This window comes from Gossypium hirsutum, chromosome D06 (assembly GCF_007990345.1).
Source record: "Gossypium hirsutum isolate 1008001.06 chromosome D06, Gossypium_hirsutum_v2.1, whole genome shotgun sequence".
Lineage (NCBI taxonomy): Eukaryota > Viridiplantae > Streptophyta > Magnoliopsida > Malvales > Malvaceae > Gossypium > Gossypium hirsutum.
This window is the reverse complement of record NC_053442.1, coordinates 12,602,805-12,619,058: the sequence shown is the minus strand read 5'-3', so window position 1 is coordinate 12,619,058 and position 16,254 is coordinate 12,602,805. Positions and strand designations below refer to the sequence as shown.

Below are 16,254 nucleotides of genomic sequence, written 5' to 3'. Positions count from 1 at the left end.
TTATATATTTAATATATGTTTATTTTTTAATATGTTATAAATTATATAATATATAAAAATAACTTAGCCGATTCAATCTTAGTTTAGTTGGCATCAATATTGTTACTTATGCAGGAGGACGTGGGTTCGAGCGTGTTAAAGTGCATTTGTCCTCCTATTGAAGGGTTAGTGAGGGACTATGGGTAATTCTAGGTAATTTGTATAAAAAAATATTATAAACTTAAAAACGGGTCGGGTCGAGCTTAGGCCTTAAACGTTCAAGTTCGGGCTTGACCCATACTTTAAACGAGCTTAATTTTTTGTCCAAATCTATTTTTTGAATCTAATATTTTTGTCCAAACGCTCTTAAATTTCGGGTGAGTCTCTAAAGCTAGATGAATAGTCTAGTCCGTAAACAGATGTAATGAGAGAGAAAATAATTTCATTTTATTTTTAAATAAAAATAAGTGAATTTTATAATGAACTGGACAAAAAATTGAAATGGACATACCTATTTAAAAATAATAATTGAATAAAGTTGAAATTCAAATGTTACGTGGCAGCGGAGAAGTGGGAACAGCTAACAAAAATTGATCTTATCTAGTGATGAAAGACCATTCCAATCAATTAATAAATAAAATTACTGAAAACCTTTACCACCTGGCGAACAAAGAATAAAACATGAATATTGGGCCATAGGTCCAGGCCCATAACGGCCTCAAGAAACCATTGAACTGACACGTGGTTCTACTTTCCCTATTGTCATTTCCTTTTCCATATACGTAATTCCAGAAATAACCTCATAACTTTTACATGTTTTCAGTTCTACCTTCGTTCCACTTCAATCCACACTCTTCTACGCATAAGTGATGATTCCATTGCAATTTACTACGCATTTTCACAATTAAGATTGTTTCTAGTAAGCCCGATTTGAGTCTGCCATCCTTTAAATGGCTCGATTTTCTTGTTATTTTTTCCTTTTACTCTTCATTTTCACCATAAACCCTTGTCTCGCCGTTGATCAAATTGATGAATTCTCGATCATCGACTCGGACCTCCTCTCTTATCACGGTGACTACTCTCCGCCTTCGCCTCCGCCGCCTTCCTTGCCGCCGCTTCCTCCGTCTCTCTCGTGTGAGGAAGATTTAAACGGAATTGGCTCACTGGACACTGTATGTGAGCTCAATTCCAGCTTCAGTTTTGACAGCGATGTGTATATAGCAGGAAACGGAAGCTTCCACGTGCTTCCTAATGTCATTTTGAGTTGTCCTATGAAGGGTTGCTCAATTTCCATCAATGTGAGTCGTGGGGAATTCAGTTTGGGGCAGAACGCCGGCGTATTTACCGGGACATTGTTTGTTTCGGCCAGGAATGCGAGTTTCTCTAAAGGTTCAGTGGTAAATGTAAGCGGCTTAGCCGGTCAACCCCCGGCTCAGACGAGTGGAACCCCTTCGGGGATTCAAGGTGCGGGCGGGGGCCATGGTGGAAGAGGCGCAAGTTGCGTGTCGGATAATATGAAACTGCCGGACGATGTGTGGGGAGGAGATGCTTACTCTTGGTCATCTTTGGATAAGCCTTGGAGTTATGGGAGTAAAGGAGGGACGACTAGTAAAGGAGAGGATTATGGAGGGGAAGGTGGTGGGAGGATAATGTTAGAGGTGGAGGAGGCCATTGAAGTTGGAGGGAGTTTGTTGGCGAATGGAGGTGATGGTGGTGTAAAAGGCGGTGGAGGCTCAGGTGGAAGCATTTATATCAAGGCTTATAGAATGTAATTTAATTTGTTTCCCCCCTGCTCATCAGTTTTGTAGGTTTCACGTGAGTTGAACTTTTATTGCTATGATGATATAATTGTTTTGTGTAGTTGATTGATTTATGATGCTTTAGTTCGTCTTGATACTGGTTGTCTTCAATTGCCGTAAAAAACTTTGCAAAATGGTCCCCTTTCCTTAAGTATAGACTGAACTTTCTAAGCATGGTCAACACTGATACATTTATGCATTTATTGCAAATATGGCATTGTATTTATTTTTGTCGTCAAGGATGTTGTGGTTATAAATTGGGAGGTCAGGATGCATCATCTGAGAAAAAGAGTGAGGATGAAAGTAAAAAAAAAAGAGAGGAAGTCAAAGTAAATTCAAAGTTTAAAGAAAGAAGATGCATAAGGCTCTGGAGGAACTTATGGCATTTTTAGAAAAGAGAGAGTGTGAGTGGATGTCTAAGATAAGGACTTTCAGAATTTGGCTACAAAGTACAGTGATGATTTAAGTTACAGTTGGAATACCTTTGCTGGGATTTTCAAGCCTGCAGTTTCTAGAAATTAGGTGAAATTTATATGTGGACCAACATGTTGAGAAATCCTATGCTTTTTCTCCCATACTTGTGTTGTTGAAGTTATTGTATGCTCCTTATTTTGAAATTGATGGCAGAGTTTGTTTCTTAGAATGTCAGTTAATTTGGCTTCCTTTACTGTTGTTTTATTATTGAAATATGTTTTCTGTGCATAACTTAATAATTTTATCACTTGTATCTGGAGAATCAGATCTTCATCTGTTACTGTATGATTAGCACATAAAATCGATTTTCTAGCAAATGTAAAGGTCATGTTCTCATTTACTCTATTATTAAATTCTTGTTAAACTCTTTGTGGTTGTGATTCCTCTTCTATCCGTTAATGTACTTTCATCTCTCTTTAAGAGGAAAAAGATCGTTGTATGTCCGATTTTGCTCCATCTCATGTTTAATTCTTGTATCTTCCTGCAGTATTCTCCTTTGGGGTATTTGTAGTGCATATCTGAAACTCTATGCCGTAAACTTTTCATAAGTAAATGGATTATGGGTTTCCTAATGACAACCTTCTTATCTGAAGACAGGACTGGAAGCGGCTGGTTAAGTGCGTCTGGGGGGAATGGATTTGCTGGAGGTGGTGGTGGAAGAATTTCGATTAATGTTTTTAGTAGGCATGATGATACAGAATTCTTTATTCATGGTAGGTTTTCAGTTTCTATGTAAATTTCATATCCTTAAATAAATTGCATAGTAAACTGTGTGCCTATTCGATGATTTTAAGGAGAAGTTTCTTGGTGAATTTTGCTAAATGGTCATTTTTTAAAATACAGTAATGTGAGCTTGGTTTTTCTTCTATTATCCTTGTCTACAAAACTCAAATCCTGTCTGTAATATTTGCTCTGACCAGAAGATGTAGTCTAATATCTTGTTATCTCCACTATGTCATCTTTTTTGCAGGAGGAAAAAGTTTTGGCTGTCCCGATAACTCAGGTGCTGCGGGTACATATTATGATGCTGTTCCTCAGAGTCTAATTGTTAGCAACCACAACATGTCCACAAATACTGACACACTTCTAATGGAGTTCCCTAAACAACCACTTTGGACAAATGTGCATGTGCGAGATCATGCCAAGGCTTCTGTTCCTTTGCTTTGGAGCCGTATTCAGGTCATTGAAGAGCTAAATCTTGTTTTTCTATTTGAATATACTCTTATGTTTATTGCCTTTTTTAGTTGATACATGATGTTTCTTCCCAGATAACCATGTTTAGTTGGCTTATATCCTTCGAAAGCATGCATTGATGCAGTTGTTCTCTATCAGGAGTCATTTCATCTAATTTAAAATTGGTTTCTGTTTATCTCATCTCTAAAAGGTTAAATTAGAATTAAATTTAAATAAACTAGATGATTTATCCCAAAATAAGCGTTGAATTGGCTGTGGTAGCTTGAGTCAATTTTTGAAAATTAAATGATTAAAATGGTGTAGGAATCAGATTACATCACCCGATCCTGATGTACTGTGTTGGAAACCAGTGGAAAATCTTAATTCTTATGGGTGTGAAACTTAGATCCTAAACAGATAATGAGAATACTTGTCAAACATTGGAGTGGACACTAAACCTGCATCCCGTGACACTAGATCCAATCCAAGTTAGTGTAATGTTGAGAGTTACACTCACAGAGATCAGAGTGTGCTGTATTTCATAGTTTTGACTTTGTAATTGGTCATATAGGTTAGGGGACAAATTCGCTTATCGTGCGGTGCAGTGCTAAGCTTTGGTCTTGCGCATTTTGCTTCGTCTGAGTTTGAATTGATGGCGGAAGAACTTTTGATGAGTGATTCAATTCTCAAGGCAAGTAATTATTACTTATCTACTCTAATTGAAAGCATTGCTTAAGGCAATAATACTGGGATCTGCCTTATCTATTTGCCATGTAAAATAGCTACAATATAGTCTGTCATTAACCACTGTGTTCTTATAGTCTTGATGATAGTCTTCACCGTTCCTTCTTTCAATTCAAAATGATAGATATATGGGGCTCTTCGTATGTCTGTCAAAATGCACTTGATGTGGAATTCGAAAATGCTTATAGATGGTGGTGCTGATGCTATTGTGGCAACATCCTTGCTTGAGGCCAGCAATTTGGTAGTTCTAAGGGTAATTAACTGATAATGTTTTTTCATTCAACAAAAAACCATGATTATATTGCTTCGAGGTAAGATATGGTGATTTCTGGTTTTCAGGAATCTTCTGTAATACATTCTAATGCAAATTTGGGAGTTCATGGACAAGGATTTTTGAATTTATCTGGACCAGGGGATACAATTGAAGCACAGCGTCTGATCCTCTCATTGTTTTTTAGTATCAAAGTAAGCTGAATGCTTCCTTTAGTTTGATATATGCATAGCCTTTTAGAATCAGGCTTTCCCAGTTCAGGTTTGAATGGGTCTGGCTAATCATTTTGGTTACATATAGGTAGATGGATAGTGCATAAAACAAAGTGTTCTACAAAATTGACAGCTGTGGGACCCAAGTTTGGGCATAATTTGCTTTAATTCTTTTAGTGGTGGAAAACTAGCCACTGCTAATATTTGAGACATTTTCCCTCTTTTGATTAATGAAATTTGAGAATTGAAAATGTGTTACTTAATTGACGTGGCAGTTAATTTCTACATTGGCATTTAATCTTTCCATTTGCATTACTTATTCATGTGCTAATTCTTCCTTCCTAATATGAAGGTTGGACCTGGATCTATTTTGCGAGGTCCCCTGGAAAATGCCAGTGACAATGATATGTAAGTTATTAATCTAAAAGAATTTAGTGCTTCCGCCATTATCTTGTTAGGTATTTAGTTCTGGTAACTGGCAGGGCACCACGGCTTTACTGTGAATTTCAAGATTGCCCTATTGAATTGCTTCACCCACCTGAGGACTGCAACGTGAATTCTTCCTTATCCTTCACCCTTCAGGTCTTCGGTTAGCCAGTTTGAAATCCAAGTCATCTTTGTCAGATTATAGTAAATTTGGCTGTGAAGGTTTTGTGTGTTCCACTTGTTAATGAATTGTTGGATTGGAATGGCATTGCAGATATGTCGTGTTGAAGATATTATAATTGAGGGCATTGTAACAGGATCTGTTGTTCATTTTCACTGGGTTAGAACTGTTGTTGTCCATTCTTCTGGTGAAATTACCACGTCAGCTTTGGGTATGGATTATACCTAATTTCTGTTTAAAATTTCAATGTGGATAGTTGGTTATTTTAATGAGGAATAATGTTAGACTGTTAAAAGTTTCAATTATTTGCCCACATTCTGATTTGGACTGCTCTAGGATGCACTGGTGGGGTGGGTAGGGGAACAGTACTCAATAATGGTCTTGCTGGAGGTGGAGGGCATGGTGGCAGAGGTGGGATGGGATATTATGATGGCAGTTTTATTGAAGGTGGTGTTTCTTATGGAGACGCTGAGTTGCCTTGTGAACTTGGTAGTGGTAGTGGAAATGATAGTCTTGCTGGTGCAACTGCTGGTGGTGGAATAATAGGTAAGCTTCTGAATCTATTGAGGTTCCGCTATTGTTATTAGTTACTTTTGTTGGTCTTTAGATGTGATAGAGCATGGAAAAAGGCTTAGTTGGTTGTTACTTTTATATTTTAGATGACCTTGGTGAGTTGTCCAAATACATAATTTTCACCTATGTTTAAGCCATAGGGGTTGATTCCAGAGGCTTGAGGTTTGAATTGCTCCCAGTGGCATATGTATCTTCTGTTCTGAGGCTATTGTATATTTTACTGCTCCTTGGTACATTGTTCTACAGTTATTTAATCAACATCCGGACACAATTATTCCACATTATTTAACACCTATAAACCTTTTCTAAGGAAAATTTTTGCATCACTTCTAATATCATAAACTTCAATTTTTTATCTATTAATATAACATATTCGTTGTAGTTTTATTTTTTTGTTCTCTGTAGATGGGCTACCCATTTCATTTTGACTTGCATAATGTGACCAAAAGCAAAAATTTCTTTACACCAACTTCGATTCATTATGAGAAATTGTATTCAAATAAACCTTAACTATGATTATATACACATCAATCACAGACTCTGAAGTTTTCCTTTCAATTACTATGATTAGCAACCTTAGTTTGATTCAGTTCTTTGCTCTGTCCAAATCATATTCTGAGTGGTGGATATGTTGGGATAAGTTGAATTTAAGTAATTTTACAGAAAATGGTCGAGTTTCCCCTCCCTCCTCTTTACAACGAAGTAAAGGCGAGATATTTCTGTCAGTTTTTTCGCACATCATTGAACTTGGGAAATTGTTTTGTTGCTATGCTGTGGCGACTTTTACTGATGTAAATTTGGTCCAGTGATGATGCTTCTATTAATATTTTGTTCATTTTTTGCCTGAACAGTGATGGGTTCACTGGAGCACTCACTCTCAAGTTTGTCTGTATATGGTTCCCTTAGAGCTGATGGAGAAAGCTTTGGAGAAGTTATCAGAAAGCAAGATCATAGTACCATTTCAAACATTGGTCCCGGTGGTGGATCTGGTGGAACCATCCTTTTATTTGTTCATTCAATCATGCTTGCTGATTCTTCTGTTATCTCAACTGCTGGAGGACATGGCAGCCCAAGTGGTGCTGGTGGTGGAGGTGGTGGACGAGTTCACTTTCATTGGTCAGATATCCCAACCGGGGATGCATACCAACCCATAGCAAGTGTGAAAGGAAGCATTAATACCAGGTTTGTATCAGAGACATGTGGCTTGCTTCTTATGTTTTGCATCTGATGAATGATTAAGCCAGCTCTCACACCCAACACCATCCACTCTGGAGGTCTTCCTTCTCGTCACTTAAGTCGCATAATAATTGTTTACGATTGTTGAAATTAATTTGGTAATAGAGTGAAGAAAATTTAAATGCATAATCTAATGAGGCTGGAAACAACTTATTTTATACTTATATTCTTTGAAAGTCCGGATGCTAATAGGTGGTGATCATTCCCAAATTCAATTGCTGTGGTATGTGACCTGCAAAGCAAAAATGTTCCTTTATTCTTGTTCTGTTCTCAATTTAACTAAGCACTGAGCAAAGGCAGATAGGTTACTAGCTTATATTGTCCTTCGGATGGCCCGGAAAATACAGGTCTTTAAAAGTGTGTTTGGACATGTGGACTTTAGTGTTATGAAGTATATCATGGAATGCTGGAGGCAGAAGAAACAAGGAGGAATCAAGGGGTAGTTACATTTTGCTGGCAACTTTGAACTTTTGTGATCACATCTCGATGAGTACTAGTCACAGAGGCACTTCTAAACCTTTGATAATTAAGGGACCTCTTAGTTTTTATGTTGTTACAAAAGGACCTCTTCCTGGGCTGTTATGTTCATTAACTGATAGGAAAGCATTTCTTGTCATCAGTGACAGAATTTTCCATTTGAAGCTGTAATAAACTGGCAAGGCTTTCAGTTCCTTGCTTGCCGATAGGTGATTAACTGTGCTAGGTTGTGGATACTTGGTGAAATTATTCAGATTGCTAGTGCTGTTTGCAGGGGAGGCTTTGGCAGAGGTCAGGGTCACACTGGAGAAAATGGCACTATCACTGGAAAGGCCTGTCCTAAAGGGCTTTATGGTATCTTTTGTGAGGTAGATTTGCAAATTTATGTCACTTTATTTGGAGTTTGGACTTGTTTTAGTTTCTAACAAAGTTACCTTGCCTTCATTTTGGAAGGGTACAAAGATTGGTTTGCTTGAGAGAACTTTCAGTTGACATAACGCTTTATCTGGTTTACCATATTACAAATTTCTTCATGAAATGTATATTTCCAGGTTTTGGAAAATTGACTTGTTCAGAGCTTTGCAACTATTTCTAAATGTTATCTGGTCACCTGGATGGTGTTAAATTTCTTCTCGCATACATATCTTCCAATGATCAATGGTAGAATTGGTTATTTGTTGTCATTTTTCATCTGGTTTTCTTCACAATTTTAGATTGTCTGCTGCAGGAATGCCCTCTTGGGACGTTTAAGAATGTCAGTGGATCTGATAGGGTCCTTTGTCATAGTTGCCCAGCTGATGAGCTTCCAAGTCGAGCCATATATGTTGACATTCGGGGTACGTTTAACTTTAGCTGCTTCTACATGTGGAAGGATGGGCATCTCTCATTGCCTGCATTAATGTGGGCTTTTCCGCATATTGCTCTGAAAATTTAATAGTGGTTTTGCCGGGTTTTGGTTTTTCTTCTTGCATTGCTGTCAATAATACATGGCATTTTGATCCTTGCAAAGTTTATGATTCTTTTTTCTTCACCTGGATAATAACTTTTGTTATTGGTCCCAACCTTGTGTTTCTCAATAGGTGGTGTAACTGATCGCCCCTGCCCTTACAAGTGCATTTCTGAAAGATATCATATGCCACACTGTTACACGGCACTTGAAGAGTTGGTATATACCTTTGGCGGGCCATGGTTTTTTGGTCTTATTCTTTTAGGCCTCCTCATTCTTTTAGCACTAGTTCTTAGTGTTGCAAGGATGAAATATGTTGGTGGAGATGAATTACCAGCTCTCATGCCTGCTCATCGTGGCTCTCAAATAGATCACTCGTTCCCTTTCCTAGAGTCATTGAATGAGGTTTTTCTCCTTAGTTTCTTCCATGTACACTTGATGTTTTATCTATTGTGTTGGTCGAAATACAAACCACTTACTAAATAGTATTCTCAAGTATCTAATTGTTATATCCATCAGGTTTTGGAGACAAATAGAACTGAGGAATCCCAGAGTCATGTGCACAGAATGTATTTTATGGGATCAAATACATTTACTGAACCTTGGCATCTTCCTCATGTTCCGCCCACACAATTAATTGAAATTGTGTAAGTTCTTATTTTTGCCTCCATGTGTGATAACTTGTTGGTCAATTTTCACTTTAATGATAATCTATAATTACAGGTTTTGTTCTTCTGTATGAGCAGCTGTGTAGTGAGCTAACTATTTCCAAAGTATTGAAGGAAATTAATTTATGTAAAAGAGTTTTTTGAATGTCATTTGCATGGCAGATATGAGGATGCCTTTGAGAGATTTGTGGATGAGATTAATGATTTAGCTGCATATCAGTGGTGGGAAGGATCAATCTACAGCATTCTTTCTATTCTTGCATATCCACTTGCATGGTCCTGGCTACAGCAATGCCGGAAAAGGAAATTGCAACAGCTACGTGAATTTGTTCGATCTGAATATGATCATTCTTGCCTTCGTTCTTGCCGTTCACGCGCATTGTATGAAGGACTTAAGGTACCTTGTTCCATTATATTCTTAAATTATTGTATAATTTTCCTTATGGATATTTTTGGCTTGTTATATGTTGGTATAGTCTGGTTTTGGAGTTTAAAATAAAAACATATGCTTTTGCTGTTGTATGTTTATGGATGGGGTAACTGGATGAAGCTGATGGAAAATTAAACAAGAATTTCTATTGATTGAGATATGATCTTTCCTGCTGGAATCTTTTTTTTCTTTAAGCTTAAGAAGTGCTGTGTCCTTTTGTTTCATGCCAATGGAACTGAAGGTTTTAACACTGGTCCCTGTGGTGTTACTCTGCAGGTTGCTGCAACTGCTGATCTGATGCTTGCGTATGTGGACTTTTTCCTTGGTGGAGATGAAAAGATAGGTGACCTTCCTCCTCGTCTTTATCAAAGATTTCCAATTTCTTTGGTTTTTGGAGGAGATGGAAGTTACATGGCTCCTTTTTCTCTTCAAAGTGATAACATTCTTACGAGCTTAATGAATCAGGTTTGTCATTAAATAGTTGGTTTGTGAAAAGTTTTTGATAGCTTCTTTTAGTGGTTGAGTGCTGTTGTTGGTGTCTATTTTTCCCTCTTTCTGTTTTGCAGTGTGTTCCACCAACCATGTGGTATCGACTAGTGGCTGGTTTAAATTCTCAGTTGCGCCTAGTTCGCTATGGACATTTGAAACTAACTTTTGGCCATGTTATTAGCTGGCTTGAAACACATGTAAACCCTACCATAATTGCATATGGTGTACGTGTTGATCTTGCATGGTTTCAGCCAACATCTTCTGGTTATTGTCAGTACGGACTCGTGGTATCTGCCACCAGCAATGAGAATGTGCAGTACTGGACTGAAGGTCAAGATAGATATTTTCCTTCTATGGAGCAGTTAAGGTATCAACTGTTTGATAGTGTTTTTCTGCCTTTAAGTTCAAGTATAAAATTTGGGTTAACTTTCATTGTTCTTTTTCTAATTTGGGGGGGGGGGGGTTATTTGCAGTTGGTCTGGTGCTAGTAGGGGAGCCTCAGTTGGTCGTCCAGGAGCTAGTGAATATTTAAGGATATTTGGAGGGATATTGCATACAAAAAACTTACAAACACTTAAAATGAGGAGGGCGATTTGTTATCCCTTTTCACTGATAGTTTGCAATACCAAGCCTGTTGGTCATCAGGTTCATTTTTCTTCATTGCAGACAAATAATTATCTTTCCTTTCTCTCACACACATTTGGTCGAAATTTTTGGAGAAAATCCTGACTCGTCTTCCTTATTATTGGCAGGATCTTGTCGGTTTGCTTGTCTCTATATTACTTCTGGGAGATTTTAGTTTAGTTTTGCTTACTTTGCTACAGATGTATTCTATATCACTGTTAGACTTCGTTTTAGTTTTTTTCATCCTTCCTTTTGCAATATTTCTTCCGTTCCCGGCTGGTATCAGTGCCTTGTTCAGTCATGGACGAAGACAATCAGCTGGCCTTGCACGTGTATATGCACTATGGAATATCACATCGTTGATCAATGTTGTAAGTTGTTTCCAGGTTATTTTAGGCTATTTCTTAATGTTCTTTGATGCATGGTTTGGAAAATAATATTTGATGAAAGTGCATGTGCTAGCAGCGCAATAGTTGTGCATCCAGCAATTCGAGAAGGTTATGCTGTTTTTGCTGTTAATATCAGATTGATAATGAGTGCCATTAGGAGCATTTTGCAACTAGTATAATTTTTCATGTTACTTTGCACATGGTGCGGTTAGTGGGAGTGATGTCATAATCTCCTGATTCTCTGGAGGAAATGTCAGGACTCAGGAAAGTTGAATGAATGACTAGTATTGCAAGTGCTTGTTCACACTGCTATAGTTGATTTATGAGACAAATTAAAGGGTTTATTTTATAGACAGTCAATATTGCTCAAACTCACAAGTTACTTTCAAGCATTTGTCATCCTGATTATTTCTGTAATTTGCGACAGATAACTGCCTTTTTGTGTGGATTTCTACATTACTGGAGCCGTTCAAGCAGAAAACATATGAACATTCAGTCATGGAATTTTAGCATGTAAGTATTATCTGTTATTATGGCTGTGGGCTAACTCTAGTTAAATTTATTATTAGTATTTTTACTAGTGTGGTGTGGTGTAGGGGTGATAATGGATGAAGTGTTTATATTATATTATGGAATGTGGGTGTGCAGGGATGAAAGTGAATGGTGGATGCTTCCTTCTGGATTAGTTGTCTGTAAAATAATCCAAGCAAGACTTATTGATTTCCATGTGGCTAACCAAGAAATTCAAGATCACTCTTTATACAGCACTGATCCAGATGTGTTCTGGCAATCTTGAAGTAAAACCTTTCTTCCTTCTTTCTTTCCCTGAATACTTGCATCATAAGTAAAACAGCATTTAGGAAACCCATTTTTCTTTCCCCAATTTGGTGTGATGGATTTGAGTAGTGAAGGAATTTAAGTATGAGTGGCACTTGAATTTTGTAAATGGTAGATACTTCTATATATGATTTATTTTCATATATATGCACACACACAACAGAGTAAAGAATCAATGAACCGAACCATTGTTTGATACCCAAATCAATTAACGTGATTAGGATTTTTATTTTAATTTAATTTTGCATACATGGGAAATGGAAGCCTTGATGATATATTTTATTTCATTCAGTTACATGGTTGAAAGATGGGCGTATTTTACAGAGAAACCAACCCAGATTTTCTTTCATTATCATTATGGCAGTGTTATTTAGATTTTTGATAGATTTTGATGTATTTAAAATAATAATTTTAATATTGTCAACATCATATCTGTATTAATAAATAAACACCTGATCAGGAAAGATTAGTAGAATATGGATTTTGATGTATTTAAATAATATTTTATATTTTTTAAAATATTTTTTACATTTTTTTATTTTTGATAGTAATATTATTAATTTCAACTAATTTTTTCAATTATTGTATTTCTTGTAATTGTTGATATATATATTAGATTGTATATATTTTTCTGGATTTTTATATTTATAGTTCTATTTACCAGGAAGTCCCGAGGATTTGAGGACCAGATTGGTAATGATATATTTTTAAGAAAATAGTTTAAGTTTGAAAACTTAATTTTGTAAATGCAATTTGAGAAAATATTATTTAATTTGAAATTTTGGAAACTTAAAATGAAACTTTGTTAATGCGAAAGTTTTGAAAAACTTTGAGAAACATTTGGGAGAAACAACTCAAATGGGTAAAATCGAGTTCTGCCTTCCATTCACAAACTGATAGCCTTTTATAGAGGGCTATTATCTCCTTACATCATCTAAATCGTTTAATCATTACATTTGAAACTTTTGAAAATAAATTTTCAGAGAATATATTCTCTGGTTACAAAATACAAATTACATAACTATTCACTTGTCTTTTCTTACAGGGAATATTTCCTGTTCACATCATTTCTTGCAGGGAATCTCTCCTGTTCACGCATTATTTTGTTGCAGGGAATCTCTCCTGTTCACACATTATTTTGTTGCAGGGAATCTTTCCTGTTAACATCATTTCTTGCAGGGAATCTCTCCTGTTCACGGATTATTTTGTTGCAGGGAATCTCTCCTGTTCACATCATTTCTTGCAGGGAATCTCTCCTGTTCATGTATTATTTCTTTTTGGACCTGGTGATGGTTACCGAAGTGGTATCATCTGCAAGATCCACCGTTTTGATTGAGGATGCCGGAGATTCATCTTCAGATTCGGAGTCCAATGAGCTGAGCATTTCAGCCATGAGTTTTTTGTATTCTTTTTTGGTCTTGGCTTGAGCTAACATTGCACTGGCTGTTGACTTTGCTTGAAGAAATTTTGCTGTGGTTTGATCCGGGGCTGCAGACTTACATAATCTTGGATTCTTATTGAAAAAATTATCCAAATATTTTGAATCATATTTCTCATCATTAAATTTGTCCTACCATTTAGTCCTGTAATTGCGAACTAATAATGGAATTCCAGTGTGTTGGTCTTGCTCATAAGAATAATTCCATGAGACAATCCAGGAAATGCATAGTTTTGAGAAAAAATGGATTGTCCTGTAAATGTGTTTTTGATCTGGTTCAGGATGAAATTTGTCAAAGAATTTGGGCCATAAGTTTTGAATTTTTTCTGGTAGTATCTCAAAGGATGATGGTCCATACCAATTCCACCACTCTTGGAACCAGTTTGGGAATTTGAATTGGATGCCATATTTGAAATATATGAGCCACGAATGTCTCATGTGTTAGTTGTTCATTAAAAAGGCATTGTACCATGCCATTTGGTAATCCCAATATGTAAAATATGAGTAATGGTCTATTTTGGTGGTAAATTTGGCTGAGAATTTTTTTGAAGCATTTGGGTTTTCACTCCAATCTCTTGGTCGGAGAATTTTTAATATTTGGGCTGTTGAATGGGTAATAAAATTTGGATCTTTTGGATCTGTGTAATGTTTGAACAAAACAGATCCAGTTTGGACCAGTATATTTTCATAATACTGTTGGGGTTTTTGAGAATCCAATGGTTTGAAATGCCATCCATTGAAAAGTTCTTTTGCCAGTATATGTGGAGGCTTTTCTGAAAATTCTTCCTCCATAACAAGAATTTTTTCAAAATATTTGTTTGGAAAATATTGTGAAGATTTTTGTGTAGCAGTTTCTGAAGATGCCGCTATCTCTTTTGGAAAAACCTCTTGGAGAGAAGTCTCTTTTAAAACATTTTTAAGAATTTTGGTTTGTGTAAAACAATCTCTTTATTTTTTGAAACCTTTGCTGCTTCAGCAGCAATTTGTTTGAGAGGAGTTTCCTCTTTCATTTGCGAAAAGGCCAATGCTACTTCTGGAGATTGAGATAGGGACTCAATCCATTTTTGATTTGAGAACCAATCTCATTTGGATCTTGTGCATCTTGAATTATTGTATTTTTGGAGGATTTTGACGATGATGATAATTTCTCATCTTCTTCTTGGCAAATTCCATACCATGTTTTAATTGGTTTTGATGTGATTTGGGTTTTGGATGATTCTTCTATTTTCCCTTTTCCTTTGTCTCGGAGTTTGGGGGGCATTTTTGAAGAAACTCTCTGGTGAGAAAATCAGGCAAAGAATTAGTTTCTCCTTTGATGTATTCAATATCAAAATCAAATATGCTCAAAATTGCCTGCCATCTTGCAAAAATTTGTTTTGAGGCAATGTTTTGAACATCTTTTTGTAAAACTTCTTTTGCTGATTTGCAATCGATTCGCAAAAGGAATTTTTGATTTAATAAATCACTTTGGAATTTTGTAATGCATAAAACAATTGATAAAATTTCTTTTTTAATAGTACTATAATTTTGCTGAGTAAGATTCCAGTGTCTGGAAGTAAACTGGACTACTTGCTCTTTTCCTCCTTTAACTTGTTTTAGGATCCCACCATACCCTATTTCAGAAGCATCTGTTTCAACTATCTTGGGGGCATTTGGATCAGATAAATATAAACAAGGAAGCTTAGTGATTTGTTTTTTGATTTGGGTGATAATATTGGTATGGTTTTTTGTCCAAGGTTGTGGATTCTTTTTGAGTCTATCATATAATGGTTTACATAATTTGCTAAGACCTGGATAAAAGTCTATAACATAATTGAGGCTTCCTAAGAACCTTTGTAATTGGACTTTATCAAGAATTTGGTCTGGGAATTTGCTAGCAAATTCTATAGATCGTTGTATTGGGGTAATGGTTCCTTGGGTAATGTAATGACCTAAAAACCTTACTTTAGTTTGGAATAACCTTATTTTGGATTTAGAAACTACTAAACCATTATTTCTTATGACTTTTATAAAGATTGATATATGTTTAAAGTGTTTTTCTAAATTTTCTGAAAATACTAATACATCATCGATGTATACTATTGTGAATTGAGAATATTGGTAAAAAATATCATTCATTATTCTTTGGAACTCAGATGGAGCATTTTTTAACCCAAAAGGCATTACATTTTATTCATATTGTCCAAATGGTACAGTAAATGCTGTTTTATATCTTTCTTCTTCTTTTATTTGGATTTGCCAAAATCCGGATTTCATATCAAATTTTGAGAAAATATTTGCATTACAAAGTTTTTGTAGCAAATCTTTCTTATTTGGTATTGGGCATCTAATCCATTTTAAGGCTTGATTGAGAGGTTTGTAATTAATTACTAATCTTGGCGTTCCTCTTTCAAGTTCTGCATTTTTTATTACATAAAATGCTGAACAACTCCAAGGGGAACTGCTCTTTCTAATTAATTTTTTATTAAGAAGGTCTTGTATTTCTTTTCTACAAAATTCTTCCATTTCTTTGTTCATTTGTATTGGTCTTGCTTTTGTGGGTATTTGTCTTTCATCAAAATCGTTTTCGTATGGTAATGTTACTTCATGTTTCTTTCTATTCCAAAAGGCATTAGGAATGTCAGAGCAAATTGTTGATTCTATTTCCTTTTTGATTTGATCTATTCTTTTTTGTATTTCTCTTTTTCTTAATTGTTCATTTAATTTTTTAAAACATATTTCTTCTTTTAGGAAAGAGATTTGCTTATGTTTGTAATTAATTAAATTATTAATTTGTCCATTATGAATGGATAAAGATTTTAATAGGTTGAGGTTTCTTATTTTCGGTTTTTCTACAAAAGGAAATTCTACCTTAGTGTTTAAAACTTTAGTGGAGATAGAATTATTTG

At 35.7% G+C, this 16,254-nt stretch overlaps 1 protein-coding gene across 4 annotated transcripts; it reads left to right on the top strand.

The window, feature by feature from the left end:
- Nucleotides 1–597: 597 nt before the first annotated feature.
- On the top strand, nucleotides 598–13,475 carry LOC107901147 (uncharacterized). 4 transcript variants are annotated; one of them, XM_041095708.1, is made up of 23 exons: nucleotides 598–1,747; nucleotides 2,850–2,965; nucleotides 3,223–3,431; nucleotides 3,997–4,116; nucleotides 4,294–4,422; nucleotides 4,509–4,634; nucleotides 5,005–5,060; nucleotides 5,135–5,234; nucleotides 5,353–5,470; nucleotides 5,596–5,805; nucleotides 6,684–7,014; nucleotides 7,820–7,913; nucleotides 8,273–8,381; nucleotides 8,625–8,896; nucleotides 9,011–9,138; nucleotides 9,322–9,556; nucleotides 9,866–10,054; nucleotides 10,156–10,445; nucleotides 10,552–10,723; nucleotides 10,831–11,073; nucleotides 11,519–11,604; nucleotides 11,740–11,888; nucleotides 12,221–13,475. In XM_041095708.1, the coding sequence occupies exons 1-22, from the start codon at nucleotides 930–932 to the stop codon at nucleotides 11,885–11,887; spliced, it is 4,299 nt and encodes a 1,432-aa protein (XP_040951642.1). In that variant the 5' UTR covers nucleotides 598–929; the 3' UTR covers nucleotide 11,888; nucleotides 12,221–13,475. The 4 variants fall into 4 exon arrangements, with proteins under 4 accessions (XP_040951642.1, XP_040951641.1, XP_040951643.1 ...); XM_041095707.1 differs by lacking the exon at nucleotides 12,221–13,475 and having other exon boundaries at nucleotides 11,740–12,163; XM_041095709.1 differs by lacking the exon at nucleotides 12,221–13,475 and having other exon boundaries at nucleotides 1,670–1,794; nucleotides 11,740–12,163.
- The last annotated feature ends 2,779 nt before the right edge of the window (nucleotides 13,476–16,254 follow it).